Below are 18,570 nucleotides of genomic sequence, written 5' to 3'. Positions count from 1 at the left end.
CAGCATTGACAGTCACCTGTGTTTTAGTTCACATTCATATTTTAAACTAGACATTCTTGTAGATCTTTTTTATCTCAAATCTATTTTGTAAAAATATAAAGCAATCATTGTTGCTTACATTTTATTACATTTAACAGATTAAATTATTTCCAAATATTGAATATATATCATTTTCCTTAGAATATTTAAATAAATTGATTCAACACTTAGATAAGATTTTGAATTTAATGAACCAATGTTTCTCAAGGACCTAAGCAGTTCTTGCAAATCTAATTAATTAGATTAATTTTATGCAGCATAAAAACAGCTGCACATACACAAAGCTACATGATTAGAAGTCTTGCTGCCACTCTTGCTTAAATGCAGACTTCCAAAGAATATCAATTATTATTTATTATCAAAAATAGTAATTAATTATTTCCCCCATGTCTCCACACGGACCTCGCCAGGGTCATAGCATTTGCTAAATAAAGCCATTAGAGGTCACTGAAGTCCAGCTCTCGATAACCCGAGGCAGAGACGCATCACGCAGGTGAGGCAGCTCGGGTAAGGATCGGAGCTTCTCAAGGGTGAGAAGCGCAAAGCCCGGTCTCACCTCAGAGAGCAGGCTGGCACCTGTCCTGGGGACTGTTTTATGTTCGTGCTTTGACCTTTTGGGCTTTTGCTGTCGTTCAGTGCACAGTCGTGTCCGACTCTGTGATCCCTGGGCTGTAGCCCGCCAGGCTCCTCTGTCCATGGGCCTTCCCAGGCAAGAACGCTGGAGGGCACCTTCCTGACCCAGGGATGGAACCCGGGTCTCCTGCATTGGCAGGTGGGTTCTCTACCGCTGAGTCACCAGGGAAGCCCCCAGGAGAGCCTGAGGCGCGCCGTTTCCAGCCACCTGGGCGCCGGGTGAGAGCCGCCGGCGAGACGGGAGCGCTTTCGGCCACCAGGTGGCCCCAGCGCGCCGTGCCGCGGGCCGCGTCCTCCCGGTGGAGTCTGCCTGCGACGCGGGACACCCGGGTTCCATCCCTGCGTAGGAACGTCCCCTCCAGAGTTCTCGCCTGGAGAATCCATGGACAGAGGGGCCCGGCGGGCTCCAGCCCACGGGGTCAGAGAGCGGGACTCGACTGAAGGGACTTGGCACGCACGCGTGCAGGGACACGACTGAGCCACTACCACTAACTAACGCGGGGGCCCAGGAAGAGCCCAAGCTGGAGCCAGCGAGTCAGCCTGGACGCTGGAGGCTGCGTCCCGCGGAGTGAAAGCGTCGTCCTTACGCTAGTTCACGTGGGAAAGAGGCGACCCAGGGTTCAGAGCGTCGGAACAAAGGACAAGAAAAGCAAGGGAGCCAGAAGGCGCCCCAGGCATCCGTCAGAGGGAAGGGGCGCACAGCCAGGGCGGGAAGGACCCCACTCGTGTGCGGCCCATCTCTGGCCTTCAGTTACATCGTCAGCGTTGATTCCCCTCCTTAGCTTTTCTCTAAGGAGCCGCGAAATAAAGCCTTCCAAGTCCTCTGGGCAAAGTCCTCTATGTTAGACACTCCAGTCGTGTCCAACTCTGCGACCCCCTGGGCTCCTCTGTCCATGGGATTCTCCAGGCAAGAATACTGGAGTGGGTTGCCATTTCCTTCTCCAGGGGATCTTTCCGACCCAGGAATTGAACTGGAGTCTCCGGCATTGCTGGCAGATTCTTTATGTCTGAGTCACCAGGGAAGCCCTGCTGAAAATCCTCTATCATTGTCTCTTAAACAAAAGTGAATTTTATTGATAACTAGGAGGCAGATGGGCAGAGACCGTAAAACAAAGCCTCCAGGAAATGAGTTCTGGGGGAGTCGTTGGTAATAAAGATATGATCACAGCCTGATTTTTACTGCTTCAAATAGTAAAACTAGTGATACATACTTGAGAAAACTCAGAATTTTTTTCCCATATAAACGAGGACTTAGGGATGTTCATGATAATTTTCAGATGGGGGAAAGAATCAATATGAGTCAGAAGTGTCACTTTATTGGAATATTTTCTTTGATCATTTAAAAAAATTATTTGACCATGCCAGGCCTTAGCTGCAGCGCTGGGGATCCAGGATCTTCAGCTGCAGCAGGAGGGTGCTAGTTGCCCTACCAGGGATCCAACCTGGACCCCCAGCGTTGGGCGTGTAGACACTTAGCCACTGGACCACCAAGGGTCCTGTGATGTACTTTTGCGTAAGAAATCACCCCAAAATGTAGCATCTTAAAACAATAAAGATTAACCAGTTCACAGTTTCTATAGGTCAGAAATTAGAGCATAGCTTAGCTGTATGCTTTTAAAATTAATGACCAAACAGGAAAAAAAAAGAGGCAATTTGAGGTAAGGGAAAAATGAGGAAGGGAATATCAAGGATAAAAGATGTAATACAGAGCCACAAAAGGAAATAGGAGATTATTAAAAAAAAAGAGAGAGTCAGAGGATGAGACCTACATCATGAACGAGTCCACTTTATCCCAGGAATTCAACTTCAGAGAATTGTAAGGATTATTAGAAAACAGAAATCGTAAAACATTAGAAAACAGAAATCGTAAAACTGTGTCAACACAGATGAACATATTGTTTAGAAAATTCAAAAAAAATCTCCAATGATAATAAATAAAAGAGCTCAGCAAAATTCAAAGTAACATGCAAAATTAACCCTGCTCCAATGGCGACCTGCTCCAGTATTCTTGCTGGAGAATCCCACGGGCGGAGGAGCTCGGTGGGCTACAGTCCACTGCTCGCAAAGAGCCGGACACAACTGAGCGGCTTCACTTTCACTTTCTAGACAAGTAGCAATTCATTTGTTTAGTCACTGGGTCCTGCCCAACTCTTTTGTGACTCTATGGGCTGTAGCCTGGCCAGACTCCCCTGGCCATGGGATTCTCCAGGCAAGAATGCTAGGTGGGTTGCCATTTCCTTCTCCAGGGGCTCTTCCTGATCCAGGGATGGAACACATGTCTCCTGCAGTGCAGGTGGATTCTTTACCTCTGAGCCACCAGGGAAGCAGTAACTAATTAGAAAATGGGTTTGTTTTTATTTTTCTTAAAGATCCTATCACGTTAGTAATGGGAAGTTTACACTATGTACCAATGCGTCTTGCAAAAGACAGGGAATAATTTTAGGGTAAAGTATATGCATTTTATTGAAAGACATAAAAGTGACCTCAAAACAGAGTTTCATCATATTAGGAGAGGGCACATTTAATATGATAAAGAAGTAAGTTCTCCTACAATTCAGTTATAAATGCAAACATCAGCTCTTGGTAGCAGGATGGGTATGTGGTTCATCAGGAGGAGATGACGGCTGGTTGAGCCCCACTTCGCGAACCTTCCACGTCCCATCCCTAGGAGTGGGGGAATGGGCTGCCTCCTTCCTGCTCCCGGGTTCGGGTTCGGCCCGTTTGGTTCCAAGCAGAAACTCGGGAGGTCGTGACCAAGCAATGACTCCGTGGCCACACGGCTCTCACTTTACTGCGCTTGGCAGAAACTGCAGTTTTTTTTACAAACTAAGGTCGGTGTGACAGCGCCGCAGCCCTGGGGCGTCCCTGCCCCGCAACTGCTGGTTCTCGAATGTTCCAGGCCCTGAAGGCTCAGCGGGCGGTTAGCCAGACTTTAGCCATGGAGTCGCTAGGAGTTGGACACGACTGAGCGACATCACTTTCACTTTTCACTTTCATGCATTGGAGAAGGAAATGGCAACCCACTCCAGTGTTCTTGCCTGGAGAATCCCAGGGACGGCGGAGCCTGGTGGGCTGCCGTCTATGGGGTCGCACAGAGTCGGACACGACTGAAGCGACTTAGCAGCAGCAGCAGCAGCCATGAAGTGACCTGATGGGTTCGGGTCTCCGGCTTGAGTTTGGGGCGGGGCGGGGCGCTTTCCAGGGGACCTCGCGTGCACCCCAGAGCAAAGGTGCAGACCAGCGCTCAGGGCCAGAGAGAGGAGAACAGGGGAGATTAGAAAGAGGCCAGGTGAGGCAGCCTCCTGCGTGGGCCTGTCACCTGGTGCTGCTGGGGGGCCAGCAGGGAGGGGCCCAAACACGGTCGCCCTGTGCGCGTGCGCGCAGTCGTGTCCAGCGCTTCCAGACTCTGTGGACTGCTGGGTCCCTCTGTCCGTGGGATTTCTGAGGCAGGAATGCAGGAGTGGGTTACCTATTCCAGCGGCCCTTCCCCACCCAGGGACCCCACCTGCCTCTCTTCCCTCTCCCGCCTTGACCGAGGGTTCTTGACCACCACTCGCGGCACCTGGGAAGCCCAGAGGCGTATATTGCAGAAAACTGTTATCTCAAAAGACACACGCACCTCCCGTTCATTACAGCTCTGTTTACAGTGCTCATTACAGCTCTGTAATCATCAAGAGCTGGGAAAAACCCGAACGGCCATCAACAGACCAATGGCTGAGGAAGATGTGAAATGTGTGTGTGTATATACACGTGTGTGCGGGGGAGGATATTACTCAGCCATAAAAAAGAATGAAATATTGCCATTTGCAGTAACATGGATGAACCTGGAGATAATTATACTGGGTGAAGTAAGTCAGAGAAAGACAAATATTACATGATGTCCCTTACATGTGGAATCTGAAAAATGATTCCCATGAATCCGTACACAAAACTCACTAAACAGATGCACAGACATAGAGAACAAACCTGTGTTTATCCCATGGGAGAGAGAATGGGGGAGGGATAAATCAGGAGTGTGGGATAAACAGATGCACACCACTGTATATAAAATAAATAACAGCAACAACCTACTGTATAGCATAGGAACTATATTCAATATCTTGTAATAACCTATAAGGTAAAAGAATCTTAGAAAATAGAGATAATCGAATCCCATTGTTGTATACCTGGAACTAGCATGATATTGCGAATCAACTATATTTCAATTTTAAAAAGAAATATAAAAAATGGATCTATGAGAAGTGGGGTGATGAGGGCTGGGTTGATATCACATAGCACGGTTACCCATAAACCCCAGTTTGGCGGATTTCGGAATTGTGACCCCGTAGTAGAGCTGCACTGTTACCAAGGCAGAGAAGCTGGACACAGAATAAGTCGGAGCCTCTTATAAACGTCACCTGTCCAAGGCAAGCAGCCGTGCGTGACAGAATTGCAGGTCTCAAAACACCTAACCCTTAAGCGCTTCACTGCACCATATTGGGGACCACAGTCCTTAAAATTATGGAGATGGATGCATTACCCTTTCAGTGTAGGTTACCAAGAAAGCGTGGGTCTATTATGACACGACTTTGGTTGTTTTTCCCATCCATTAAAATAAATATTGTCATTCATGTCTGGGATTGGAACCAGGTTAAATATTTGGTGTTTTCTAGTTCAGGGACTCGTACTTCCAGCAAAGAACGAGTGGGGAAAAAGGAGAGAAGTGTGACTGACGACAGGGAGGGGTGAAACGAAAGTCAAATAAAATGTTTATTTCCATATTCTTTTAAAAAAAAAAATGTCGTTTGACTGTGCCAGATGTTAGTTGGGGCATGCAGGATGTAGTTCCCTGACCAGGCCTCCTGCACGGGGAGTGTGGAGTCTTAGCCACTGGACCACCGGGGAAGTCCTCATTTCCATAATCTTAATGAAAAACGGTAACAGCTGCAATAGTCTGAGCGCCCCACCCTCTCTCTGTCCTTCACTTTTGTGAGTGGTTATTGTGTACACATCCCCAAGAAATGTGCTGATTACAGTTAAAATTGTGAAAGGAGATTTTCGGGGTTGATAAACAGGGGTTTATTTACAATTCTGAGAATGTCCAATATTTTTGTAGCTTAAAAAAATAACCATTCTGCCCATCTAGTCTAAATTATTTGAATTTACTAGCTTTTATTTGAACATCTGCAAATAATGTCACCTTTGAGTTTCCTGTTTCTAATCTGTGAAATGTGTAAAAATATCCTACCCACCTCACAGGTTTGCTTTGAGTGTAAATGAAATAATTCATTGTAAATCCTTAGCATGCTTTCTAGCAGCTTCCCAGGGGACGCAGTGGTAAAGAATCCACCTGCCCGTGCAGGAGACATAGGAGATAAGGATTCAGTCCCTGGGTCAGGAAGATCCCCTGAAGGAGGAAATGGCAACCCACTCCACTCTTCTTGCCTGGAGAATCCCATGGACAGAGGAGCCTGATGGGCTCCACAGTCTGTGGAGTTGAAAAGAGTCAGAAACAACCAAGCACGCTTGCACACGCATGCATACTTCCTGGCCCATAGGAACCAGCCCACCACAAACACCACTTAGCTGCCGTGCAGGAAAGTCTTTGCTCACGTTTTTCCTGTATAAGTTACTCTCATTTCTGAGATCATTCTCACGGCCTCCGTTCAACTTCCCTTCTTTTAAATCTGTTCTCTTCTGTGTTGGCTCTCGAAGTTTTAATCATTCAGAGTTAATAGAGACGTACTCAGGCCTGGGTTTTTAAAAAGCCCTTTTGGAATCTGATTGCTGTTTTGCCTATGCCAGAAAGATAGAGCAATAAGCAAGCACACGTGACAGCCTTGGGCACGGTCCGTGGCTGCAGCCTCCCTGTGGCACAGTTGGACGGGAGGAAAGACTCGGGAGGAAAGCAGCTTCCCAAGTAGAGAATGTGTCTGGCAGGCGCTTTCCATACAGACCATGGCCTGTTTGCAGAAGCCAGACTGAATGAAGACAGCTTTAAGGAAAGCTCTTGAAGGATTTTTTAAACTCTCCCGGACATAGAGAAACCAGGGCATCAAAGGTGCGTCTTAGTTCTTCACTCTTACTTTCCTGACAGTAAGCTGAATGTGTTTTTACCTTTCGTTCCACATAAGGTAATGAGGTACAAAGGGCAGAATCAGGGGCAAGCGTCTTGATTGACATGGTTAAAATTATTATATAGTTGTGATATTTCTAAATTATTCTGTTTTATGTGGTGGACCTGTTGAGGAGTTTCACTTTCTCAACTCAGTAAAATGGTATTGTAGTGTGATAGTGAAGTGCAAGGTAGATCCAGAAACATGTGTAAAGAGTATTCTTTTTCTGTGTCGGGTTTGCCTTGTCTGGTTGGCCATTTGAGAACCTGCAGAGTTTTGTTTCTTGGGACTGTGCATGCAGCAGGACAAGCTGCTTCTCCTCGTGGTTTTTTCTATTTTCTTTTCATGAAGATGAATGTTTTCCCTCAGAAACTTTCTCAAGTTAGAATTTAGAGATTATTTTGGCATTTGGTAGCTTTACCTTTTCCTTTTATCAAGAAAAGGAAATCCAGCAAGTTCTATAAATACTGCAGTTTGTATGTAGCATCAGCATTTATTCGAGTGCATTTAAGTCACCAGAGCTGTGCTACCAAATGATCATCTCTGGCATTTTAAACTGAAAACACAGGACATCCCTCTGACACGTGTGGTGGTTTACACACATCAGCAGCGAGTCGCACTCGCTAGCCGAGGCTTCTGGTTTCGGGCTGTATGTCTGACAGACTTAAGTCCTAAAGGGGGACCCGTGAGTTTCAAGAGTAGAAATGTGCCCTGGGTCCCTGAGAAGGACTGTACAGTGATTGCCTTGGTTTCCTGTGTGTGCGCTCAGTCGTGTCTGACTCTGTGCGACCCCACGGACTGCAGCCCACCAGGCTTCTCTGCCATGGGATTCTCCAGGCAAGGACACTGGAGTGGGTTGCCCTTTTCTCCTCTAGGGAATTATTCCCCACCTGGGGATTGAACCCATGCCTCTTATGTCTTCTGCGTTTGCAGGCAGATTCTTTACCACTCAGTAAGTTCAGTTCAGTTCAGTTGCTCAGTCGTGTCTGACTCTTTGCGACCCCATGGACTGCAGCACGCCAGGACTCCCTGTCCATCACCAGCTCCCGGAGTTTACTCAGACTCATGTCCATCGAGTCTGTGATGCCGTCCAACCATCTCATCCTCTGTCTTTACCACTAGATGTCATCACATCAGCCTCCAAAAGTGTGCCTTTCAAAGTGCAGATCTCCAGTGGACAGAAAACTGGAGGAGGTTTTATTCCTGTTATACACTTTTAAAAAGTACTAAGTCAAGGGCAAATGTGTTTTGGATCCTAAACTTTGTTGTTGTTCAGTCACTAAATCATATCTGCTCTTTGTGACCCCATGGACTGCAGCACACCAGGCTTCCCTGTCCTTCACTATCTCCCGGAGTTTACTCAAACCCTGTCCACTGAGTCGGTGATGCCGTCCAACCATCTCATCCTCTGTTGCCCCCATCTCCTCCTGCCTTCCACCTTTCCCAGCATCAGGGTCTTACATTGCTAATGTCTTATTCTCTGATTTAATTTATTTTTACTGGAGTACACTTGATTTACAATGTTGTGTTAGTTATTTGCTTTAGATTGTTGCAAAGTCAGCATGTGGCAGGAAAATTTGCTTTGGGGACAAAAAGGAAAAGAGCTCCCATACCACAGCCCTTACCTCGTTCATAACCATCGAGCCTTCAGAGAAAGGTCAGCTGGCAGGACATTTTACATTTGTTACCACTTTATACTCTTTAAAAAAACTGCATGTGTGTTAACAGTAATGTCAAATGAGGCATTCAGCCAGGGCACCTGGGACTGTGTGTTCAGGAGCTTTGCTTTAACTGGGTTTTTTTTTTGTTTTGTTTTGGTTTTTTTTTTGCCCTTTTTCTTGACTGGCTGTTGCTGTGTAATATTGATTTTGTCTTCTCTGTTGATGAACAGGACGAAATGATTAAAAAAGAGAGGAGCGTGTGTCAACAAACTTTGGCCCTTCTGCACAAGAATTTCCTTAGAAAATGGAGAATGAAAAAAGAGAGCATGTTGGTATGTTTCACAAAGAAATATATATCTTTCCATATTTAGTGAATGAAAATCCGTCATTTCATATTATGCCATTTTTATTGCCTTTTTATGTTCATAAATTCTGTGGGCTAGTTGATTTGGAGTTCCCGAGGTAATGTTTTGCAAACGTTGCACAATAGGATAATATTTATGGCAAAAAGCGCAGGCTCATATGTTTGCTCCTAAAAAGCAAAGTAGATAACTTTTTATTGAACATAACTAGCCATTCACCAAGTAAATAATCCACTTGAATCTTATGGAGTTATCCTGATTTACCCCAGGCCAACTTTAATGTAAGAAAAAAAGGTTGGGGGGCGGGACGCAAAATGAAGTAGATTTTAAACAGGTGAACCATAGCACTCTACTGGGGCTGTTTTGACAAGATTCTGTGAATTGTTTTTGTTTCATTACGAAGTCCTGTCCGACTCTCTGCAACCCGGTGGACTGTAGCCCACCAGGCTCCTCTGTCCATGGGATTCTCCAGGCAAGATGACAGGGATGGGCTGCCATGCCCTCCTCCAGGGGATCTTCCTGACCCAGGGATCTAAATGGGTCTCCTGCCTCTCCTGCTCTGGCAGGCAGATTCTTGACCACTGAGCCACCAGGGAGGCCCTTGTCAATTCATAGGACTGGGGAAACTGTCTTTGAGCAAAAATTTGGGAACTCTGGGGGATTTCTTTTGAAGATTATGCTTTTGCAAACGTGGAGTAGTTTCAGGGAGCCAGGTCCCTGGCTGTCAGTGCCTTTGCCCTCTGTTCAGTCTCTAGTACAAGGTCAAGGCCATCGAGATGAGGATCTTTGCTGTATGTTCTCACAAAATACACCTGGAGCTGCCTTGACCCCACAGAAACTATGTTCTGCTGAAAAACAGCAGTTCTTTTTTTTTTCTATTTTTAAATTTTTTTATTTAAATTTTTTATTTTTTATTGAAGCACACGGGTCATCCTTAGCTCTTGAAGCATTCAGTTCTAATATTTCAGTTGCTGTGTTGATAAAGGGTAACCTTTACAGTGATCGTCCAAGTCAATTTTTAAAAAGCTTACAAAAATGTTTAAAATCTCAAACGTAGGATTACTGGCCCAGTGAACTCACTTCCTGTCCGGTTCATCTACAGCCTGGGTTTGACACCTGTTAGCATCTGCCATTGTGGCTTCATCTCTTCATCTTCCTCAGCTCCTCTCTTAACACATATGACACGACCGCTGAGGCTTCCGCTAGCATCCACGAAAATTAAGGACAGGCTCCTTCGTAACCGCAAGTGCGCTTCAGAAACTTTGCGGTAATTGCATATAGTCATCTAATTCCATGTCGAAATTCAGTTTCCTAAAATTTCCTCTAAAATATTTCGTAAAACATTTTTTTGACTGTGCGGCCTCTGGAATCAAAGTGGGACATAGCGCCTGGCCCCTGAGGAGACGCACGGAGCCTCAGCCACTGAACCCTGGAGAACTCCCCGGAATGTCTCTTAACGTTGGTTTGCTCAAACCAGGGAGCCCAACACTGTCCTCCTGTTGAATACCCGTGTCGTGCGTTTGCCTGGCGCTTCTTCATGCTGTCATTTAACTCATTTCTTTACCATTTCCATTCCTTTTTTTATTTTTTAACTTTTTTAATTAAAAAACATTTATTCAAGTATAGTGAATTTACAATAAGGGCTTCCCTGGTGGCTCAGTGGTAAAGAATTCGCCTGTAATGCAGGAGACCCGGGTTCAATCCCTGGGTGGGGGAGATCCCCTAGAGAAGGGAATGACAACCCACTCCAGTATTCTTGCCTGGAGAATGCCCACGGACAGAGGAGCCTGGCCGGCTACAGTCCATGGGGTTGCAAAGAGTCGGACATGGCTGATTTACAGCCATCTGCATTTCTCGTAAACAGTATTTACATTAAAAAATAGATTTTTAACTTCAGGTTAAACCCTTTGACAAAAGTATCTCTTATGGGATGCTGTGTACTTATATTTTATTCATATGAGGGTGAATAATCGGGAGTATATGAGGGGGCTATGATTCTAGGTTAAGATTAATGGACATACTTGGCATTATCTCAAAGCTATCTTTGGAGATAAATCCATCCCATATTTGCTACATACCTCAAAGCTTTTTTGGAGATTAAAAGGTTTTTTTTTTTTAATTGGTGTATAGTTGCTGTACAACGTTACATAAGTTATTACAGGGCTCCAACCTAGTGATTCACAACTGTAACACTCCACTTGTTATAAAATATTCGCTATATTCCCCGTGTTGTACCATATATCCTCGTAGCTTGTTTTATTTTATTTTTAATTTGTTTTCATTTGAAGGATAGCTGCCTTACAGAGTTGTGTGCGTTTCTGCGGCACATCAACATGAATCGGCCTTGGGTACACACGCGTCCCCTCCCGCCTGCCTCCCTCCTCCCGCCCCTCCCGTGCCCTCGGGTGTCACAGGGCCCCGGGCTGAGCTCCCTGGGTCAGGCTGTCGTCAAGTGAAATGGTGGTCTGCTTAACAGACGGCTGGTAGCTGAGAAAGGCAGAACGTGGGCGAGTGAAGTGAAGCCGAGCTCGGTGATGCCTCCATCTAAAGCATGCTCGCCTGCCCCTCCGTGTCTGAGCGCCCATGATGACTCAGCCCCTTTCTCTTTTGTGCGCTGCAGGAGTGGACCATGGTGCTGTTCCCAGGGCTTGCTCTCTGCCTCCTTGCAGAACTCTTCAGAGCTACTCATTTCCTGGAACAGCCGCCTCAGGTCCTGGGACGTGTGGATGAGTTTAATGACTCCGACCCGGTGCTGGTGGCCTACACCCCCGTCACTAACGTGACCCAAAACATCATGGATAAGGTGGCTGCAGCTGCCTTTATGAAAGGTGTGTTGCTCCGCGGCCCATGCTTCATTATTATGCAGCCTATTTGCATTTAATTTGAAGTCTGTTTTGCAAGTTGAGTTTATTTACCCAGGCTGTGAGTCACTGGTTTTCAACTGGGGCAGGATCCTCATTTCACATGGGGTGGAGGGCTTGGCGTGAAGCTCCAAGTAAGGGTAGGTCTCAAAGAAACATAGATTTTGTTGTTCTTGTTCAGACACTGTCATGTCTGACTCTTTGCAACCTCATGGACTGCAGCACACCAGGCTTTCATGTCCTTCACCACCTCCCAGAGCTCGCTCAAACTTATGTCCATTGATGCCATCCAACCATCTCATCCTCTGTCGCCCCCTTCTCCTCCTGCCTTCAATCTTTCCCAGCACCAGGATCTTTTCCAATGAGTCAGCTCTCTGCATCAGGTGGCCAAAGTATTGGAGGTTCAGCTTTAGCATCAGTTCTTCCCATGAATATTCAGGGTTGACTTCCTTTTGGATTGACCGGTTTGATTTACTTGTTATCCAAAGGACTCTCAAGAGTCTTCTCCAATACCACAGTTCAAAAGCATCAATCCTTTGGCGCTCAGCCTTCTTTATGGTCCAGCTCTCACATCTGTACATGACTACTGGAAAAACCATAACTTTGACTATATAGACCTTTGTTGGCAAAGTAACATCTCTGTTTTTTAATATGGTGAACTCATTCATTATAAATGTTGTATGAGCTTAATTCTTAAGATAGTGTCCTTGACTCCAAAGAGCCTGGGTGGGTTCTAACTTTACCTCTGATTTTGTACTCTGATTCTTTGTGTGCTGTTTATTACTTCTGGTGTACTATCTTCATATGATAGAAATCTGCTTATAATCTTGGCAGAGAAAAACCCCACCAAATTCTGAAGTACTTTTAATTTTAAAATTATTTTAATTGCCAAAGTAACAGCCAGCCTAAAACAAGTTAAGCAGTACAAACTTGTCTGAAGCAAACAATGAAAGCTTTTGCCTTCATTCAAGCCACCATTTCCTCCTCTAAAAATTCGTGTGTATCTTTCTAGGATAATATGTACACACATACACACACGGTCACATATGTAGGCATGCGTGCACATAGACGCACAAATTCAGTTTTTCTTCACTTCAATGGGGATTATGATTATGCTAAATTATTGGGAACTACTTTGCATATAGAGGAAGCAGGATTCCAAGTTGCTCAGCTAAGATTTTAACAAGCGGCGGAGGAGTTATGTCCAGGCACCCTTAGCTCTAGGCTCTTTGCCCTCAGCTAGCATTCTCAGATTTAAAGATGCTAAGGTGAAAGAGACCAGATGCTTTTTCCCCTCAGTGGACACAGTAATCTGATTTACCCTGACCCAGGCCCCACTCTACATAACTGAGGACCAGGCGCTGTTTTGGTTCTGCTCCAGATTCAAGTCCTGGAGGGCAGTCTGAGCAACAGCACTGTGAAGGCACCAGCCTCCGAGCCACAACGTTAGGGAAGCGAATCCTTAGATAAAGAAATGGGCCCAGATGCTGATGCTCCCAGACATCCCTAAACCCCACAGCAAGCCAGGACAGCTCTTGCTTGGAAAACACAGTAGACGAAGGAGCCTGGTGGGTTACGGTCTGTGGGGTCTCAAAGAGTCAGATACAACTGCGCACACACATACAACTGCTTTTTTAAAAAGAATGTGGTTGACCCCTGAACCTCTGCAGGGCTAGAGGAACCTACTCTTCAGGAAGTTGAAGACCCGAGTAATTCCTGGTTGGCCCCTGTATCTGTGTTTCCTCAGCATCTGAGCTCCCTCCATTCAGGGTTCTGCAACCTCACATTCCACCAGTGCCTGGAGAGTACAGTAATGCAGCATTTACTTCTGGGAAAAACGCACATATGAGGGGTCCCATGCAGCCCAAACCTCTGGGGTTCAGAATCAGTGGCATATCATTCACATCTTCTCACGTATTTACATTGAGCCTTAAACAACAGGAAAGACTTTCAGCCCTTAACTTAGAGGTACCTACTTGGTGATACCATAATATATGGCACCAGTGGGCTACCCCAGTGGCTCAGAAGGAAATGCGGGAGACCTGGGCTGGGAAGATGCCCTGGAGGAGGGCGTGGCCACCCTCTCTGGTATCCTTGCCTGGAGAACCCCATGGACAGAGGAGCCTGGCAGGCTGCAGTCCATGGAGTCATAAAGAGTCGGAAGCGACTGAAGAGGCTGAGCACACACGCACCCATGGCACCAATAATTGTATGGGAAACCTAAGCGATTGCTACTGGTCTTGTGTCCTCTAGTAATAAAGTTCATCTAATCAGTCATATTTTTCACACCTGGCAGGAAGAACAATACTTGGGATCCCTAATGAAGACGCCATGGACAGAGTACGCCCAAGAAACGACTCTGAGATGGTGGGAATTGTGTTCAATGACACTTTCTCATACCGGCTGAAGTTCAGCTGGGGACACAGGGTCCCGATTGTAAGAGAGCACTTCGAGTACTCAGGTAAGTGCCTGAGAACTGACTGAAATGTTCTTTGCTGCTTTGTCCAGTCCTCTATGGGAAATGCCTGATGGGAACGTTAATAAAGTCAAGAAAAGAAGCAATGTGCTTTTCATTTCTGAACTTCAGGATGTTTTCCTTACAGGAGGAGTCTCACTATTTTGTCAGCCATGTGATGCTGTGCTCCTTTGTTGCTGTTTTGCTTTAAAAATGCTCTGGATTTGGTCGTCATGGACTTTGAGCAGACACTCAGATAGTTCACTTTAGAACCGGGGTTACTGTTTTCATTCCGTTCATTGATTCCCATTGCGTAATGATGTGCATGTTTTTCTTCTTTAAAGACCACTGTTGGGCTCTACGTGATGAAGCTTTCTGTCTCTTGTCAATATACTGGCAAAACGGGTTTGTGGCTTTTCAAACTGCAATTAATGCTGCAATTATAGAAGTAAGTAAGTGCCCAGCCTCCTAGACCTGTTTGAAATCTTCTGTACTTCTGCCCCGCGTTTCGTGCCTGCCCCCTCCTCCATCCTGCCCTCTCAGGAGAGGCTGCTCCGTTTCTTTCCCCTGTCGGAGCGCACAGCCTCCCGCTTCCCAGCATGAACGGTGCGGAACCGCCCTCCGCCGCCCTCCCCCTCCGCCCGGTCCTTCCGGCCCCGCCTCAGCGCCCGGGCTGGAAACACGATCTTTGCGCACAGTGTCAGGAGCGTTGCGCGATGGGTGTTCAGCGCCGGGGCTGAAAACACGATCTTTGCGCACAGCGTCAGGAGCGTTGCGCGATGGGTGTTCCCCTTCACAACCTCTTTCTTCAGCTTCCCCTTTTCAACAGCATTCTTCTCTTCAGTACTTACAGTGATCAGTTTCTTTCCTTCTTATCAAGACCTTCTCCCATTCACAGTTCCTCCTCAAACAAACACCCTCTTTCCCCTTAACATCTTTACTTCTTGAAAGCACTGGCTTCCTTTGAACTCAACTCAGCTCACTAAAATTTCTATTCCCACCATGCCACCAAAATGATTTTTCTGAGGTCAGTAACAACGCTCATGTCAGTAACACTTGACATTTTCCTTCCTTGTCTTACTTGGTCTTTTAACTAAACATCACAGCATTCACCTGGTTTTCCTTCACTTTTCTAGCAATTCTTCTCAGTCTTCTTGCAATCTCATCCATTGTTACACTCCCACCTCTTTCAATCTGTGGTTCTCAGGTTGTATTCAAGGCATTTTTCTCCATATTCTCTACACGGTGTCATCCTTTATCATACATTTATTTACAGTTTACATGCTGATAACTGTAGGAACCCTGCTTTAATTGTTGACCAGTAAACTTGTCCTTTAAAGGACCAGAGAGCAAGTATTCTGTGGTCTGGGGGCCAAACAGTTTCTGTTGCAAATACTCAACTTTCCATTTTTAATGTGGAAGCACTCATAAACCAATGTGCGTGGCTACATGGCAGTAAAACTATTTACAAACACAGCTGATGGACAAGGTCTGCTCCACTGTAGTCCTGAGTAGCTGACTACTTATTTTGACGCCCTATAAACAATTCAGATTTGTATGTTCCAAACTGAAAGTGGGTGTTTTTTTCTAAACGTGACCCAGTCTTTAAAAAATTTTCTCCATCTCATGCATGCATGCTCAGTCACGTCCAACTCTTTGAGACCCCGTGGACGGTAGCCCACCAGGCTCCTCTGTCCATGGGGATTCTCCAGTCCAGAATGGGTTGCCATCTTCCTGACCCAGGGATTGAACCTGCGTTGGCAGGTGGATTCTTTACCCACTGAGTCACCTGGGAAGCCCTTTCTCTATCTCCAGTGAATGCCAAAGCCAGTCACTTAACTGAGGAGTTATCAGAGATCACATCCTCTGCGTCAACATTACATCTTCTCTCTCATCCAGCCCTGTTAACTGTAACCTCAGCTCTACTTACCTCTCTTCAATTCTGCCACCAGCGTTTATTCAGGTCATGGTCATCTCTTGCCTGAACTGTGAGAGTCATTTATGTATCCAGCCTCAACTTCCTCCCTCCACCTCTATCTCACCATATTTTAAGCTGCTCAGTTCAGTTCAGTCGCTCAGTCATATCCGACTCTTTGTGACCCCAGGAATCGCAGCACGCCAGGCCTCCCTGTCCATCACCAACTCCCGGAGTTCACCCAGACTCACGTCCATCGAGTCAGTGATGCCATCCAGCCATCTCATCCTCTGTCGTCCCCTTCTCCTCCTGCCCCCAATCCCTCCCAGCATCAGAGTCTTTTCCAATGGGTCAACTCTTCGCATGAGGTGGCCAAAGTACTGGAGTTTCAGCTTTAGCATCATTCCTTCCAAAGAAATCCCAGGGCTGATCTCCTTCAGAATGGCCTGGTTGGATCTCCTTGCAGTCCAAGGGACTCTCAAGAGTCTTCTCCAACACCACAGTTCAAAAGCATCAATTCTTCGGTGCTCAGCTTTCTTCACAGTCCAACTCTCACATCCATACATGACCACTGGAAAAACCATAGCCTTGACTAGATGGACCTTTATTGGCAAAGTAATGTCTCTGCTTTTCAATATGCTATCTAGGTTGGTCATAACTTTTCTTCCAAGGAGTAAGCGTCTTTTAATTTCATGGTGGTAATCACCATCTGCAGTGACTTTGGAGCCCAAAAAAATAAAGTCTGACACTGTTTCCACTGTTTCCCCATCTATTTGCCATGAAGTGATGGGACCAGATGCCATGATCTTCGTTTTCTGAATGTTGAGTTTTAAGCCAACTTTTTCACTCTCCTCTTTCACCTTCATCAAGAGGCTTTTCAGTTCCCCTTCACTTTCTGCCATAAGGGTGGTGTCATCTGCATATCTGAGGTTATTGATATTTCTCCCAGCAATCTTGATTCCAGCTTGTGCTTCTTCCAGCCCAGCGTTTCTCATGATGTACTCTGCATATAAGTTAAATAAGCAGGGTGACAATATACAGCCTTGACGTACTCCTTTTCCTATTTGGAACTGATCTGTTGTTTAAGCTGCTAGAAATATATAAATTCTTCTGTATGAAAATGAAAAAAACAATAAATGTGGTTTTCTAGTCTATTTCTTCTATAGTTAACCTAATGCATTTGTTTGTTAACATCCCAATTTAGGTCACAACGAATCATTCTGTGATGGAAGAGTTGATATCAGTTGTTGGAATAAATATGAGGACACCCCCTTTCATTTCTAAGGGAGAAAGTATAAACGAATGGTTCATTTTTATTTGTATTGTTTATTTCTCCCCTTTTGTGTATGTTGCATCATTAAACATTACAAAGGAACGAAAAAAATTTAAGAAGCTGATGACAGGCATGGGTCTTCAACAGTCAGCATTTTGGTGAGTTAACTGTGTATCCCACATTAATACCTGGGGGAACTCATTGGAAAGGACCCTGATGCTGGGGAAAGATTGAAGGCAAAAGGAGAAGAGGGTGGCAGAGGATGAGATGGTTGGATAGAAGCGCTGACTCAAAGGACATGAGGCTGAGCAAAGTCGGGGAGATGGTGGAGGACAGAGGAGCCTGGAGTGCTGCAGTCCACAGGGTTGCAAAGAGTCAGACATGACCTCGTGACTGAATGACAGTGACAATGTTATTTTTAACCTTCATTTTGTGTTTGTTAAGATAATTTTAATAATTGCTAGGCAAAAGTCTTCATGGGCATTATTTCATTGAATCCTCAAAACAACCATATGAGATAGTTAACACAATTAATCCCATTTTACGGACGGAGTGAGAAAAGAGGCTTGCCCCTGATCACACCACAAGAGTGCACAGAGCCACACGTCGATAATAAACTTGACTCCAGTCTGTTCATTCCCGGAGTGTGCGCCCTGAACTATCATATACCGCCTCTCGCATGTTTGCGGACGTGCGACATTCTGAATTAATCCTCTGCTTCTACCGTAGGCTCTCCTGGGCATTGATGTATGCTGGCTTCGTCTTTGTTGTGTCCATTTTCATGACTCTGGTCATAAAATTATTCCAAATGGTTATCCTTACTGGCTTCGTGGTGGTAGTCTCTCTTTTCACCCTGTACGGCCTGTCTTTGGTGAGTTGGCAAATATTCATTTCTCATCCTTCTTCAAGTCTCAGATATGTGAGCCCGTAAACAGCACCCCACTCCAGTGTTCTTGCCAGGAGAATCCCAGGGACGGGGGAGCCTGGTGGGCTGCAGTCCGTGGGGTCGCTAGGAGTCGGACACGAATGAGTGACTTCACTTTCACTTTTCACTCTCATGCATTGGAGAAGGAAATGGCAACCCACTCCAGTGTTCTTGCCTGGAGAATCCCAGGGATGGGGGAGCCTGGTGGGCTGCCATCTGTGGGGTTGCACAGAGTCGGACACGACTGAAGTGACTTAGCAGCAGCAGCCATATTTCTTCAAGGTATTGGTAGCCTAGAGCTTCTCATTTTGTACTCTGGTTTCTGTATGTTTTTGAGAAAGTTTTTGTTCA

At 45.8% G+C, this 18,570-nt stretch overlaps 1 protein-coding gene across 8 annotated transcripts in view; it reads left to right on the top strand.

The window, feature by feature from the left end:
• The first annotated feature begins 6,305 nt into the window (after window positions 1–6,305).
• Window positions 6,306–18,570, top strand: part of LOC102413990 (ATP-binding cassette sub-family A member 10) — a 54,358-nt gene continuing 42,093 nt past the window's right edge. For 3 of the 8 annotated variants that reach the window (XM_025279365.3, XM_044938492.2, XM_025279360.3), the window contains exons 1-7: window positions 6,308–6,712; window positions 8,659–8,760; window positions 11,411–11,618; window positions 13,948–14,112; window positions 14,451–14,554; window positions 17,226–17,452; window positions 18,024–18,165. In XM_025279365.3, the coding sequence (XP_025135150.3) occupies window positions 8,665–8,760; window positions 11,411–11,618; window positions 13,948–14,112; window positions 14,451–14,554; window positions 17,226–17,452; window positions 18,024–18,165 (942 nt within the window). In that variant the 5' untranslated portion in view covers window positions 6,308–6,712; window positions 8,659–8,664. Of the gene's footprint in view, window positions 6,713–8,658; window positions 8,761–11,410; window positions 11,619–13,947; window positions 14,113–14,450; window positions 14,555–17,225; window positions 17,453–18,023; window positions 18,166–18,570 lie in introns of all 8 variants that reach the window. The other 5 variants (XM_025279363.3, XM_025279361.3, XM_025279364.3 and 2 more) reach the window with 4 other exon arrangements.

The sequence above is a fragment of the Bubalus bubalis genome, chromosome 3, assembly GCF_019923935.1.
Source record: "Bubalus bubalis isolate 160015118507 breed Murrah chromosome 3, NDDB_SH_1, whole genome shotgun sequence".
NCBI lineage: Eukaryota > Metazoa > Chordata > Mammalia > Artiodactyla > Bovidae > Bubalus > Bubalus bubalis.
This window is presented reverse-complemented; position numbering and strand designations above follow the sequence as displayed.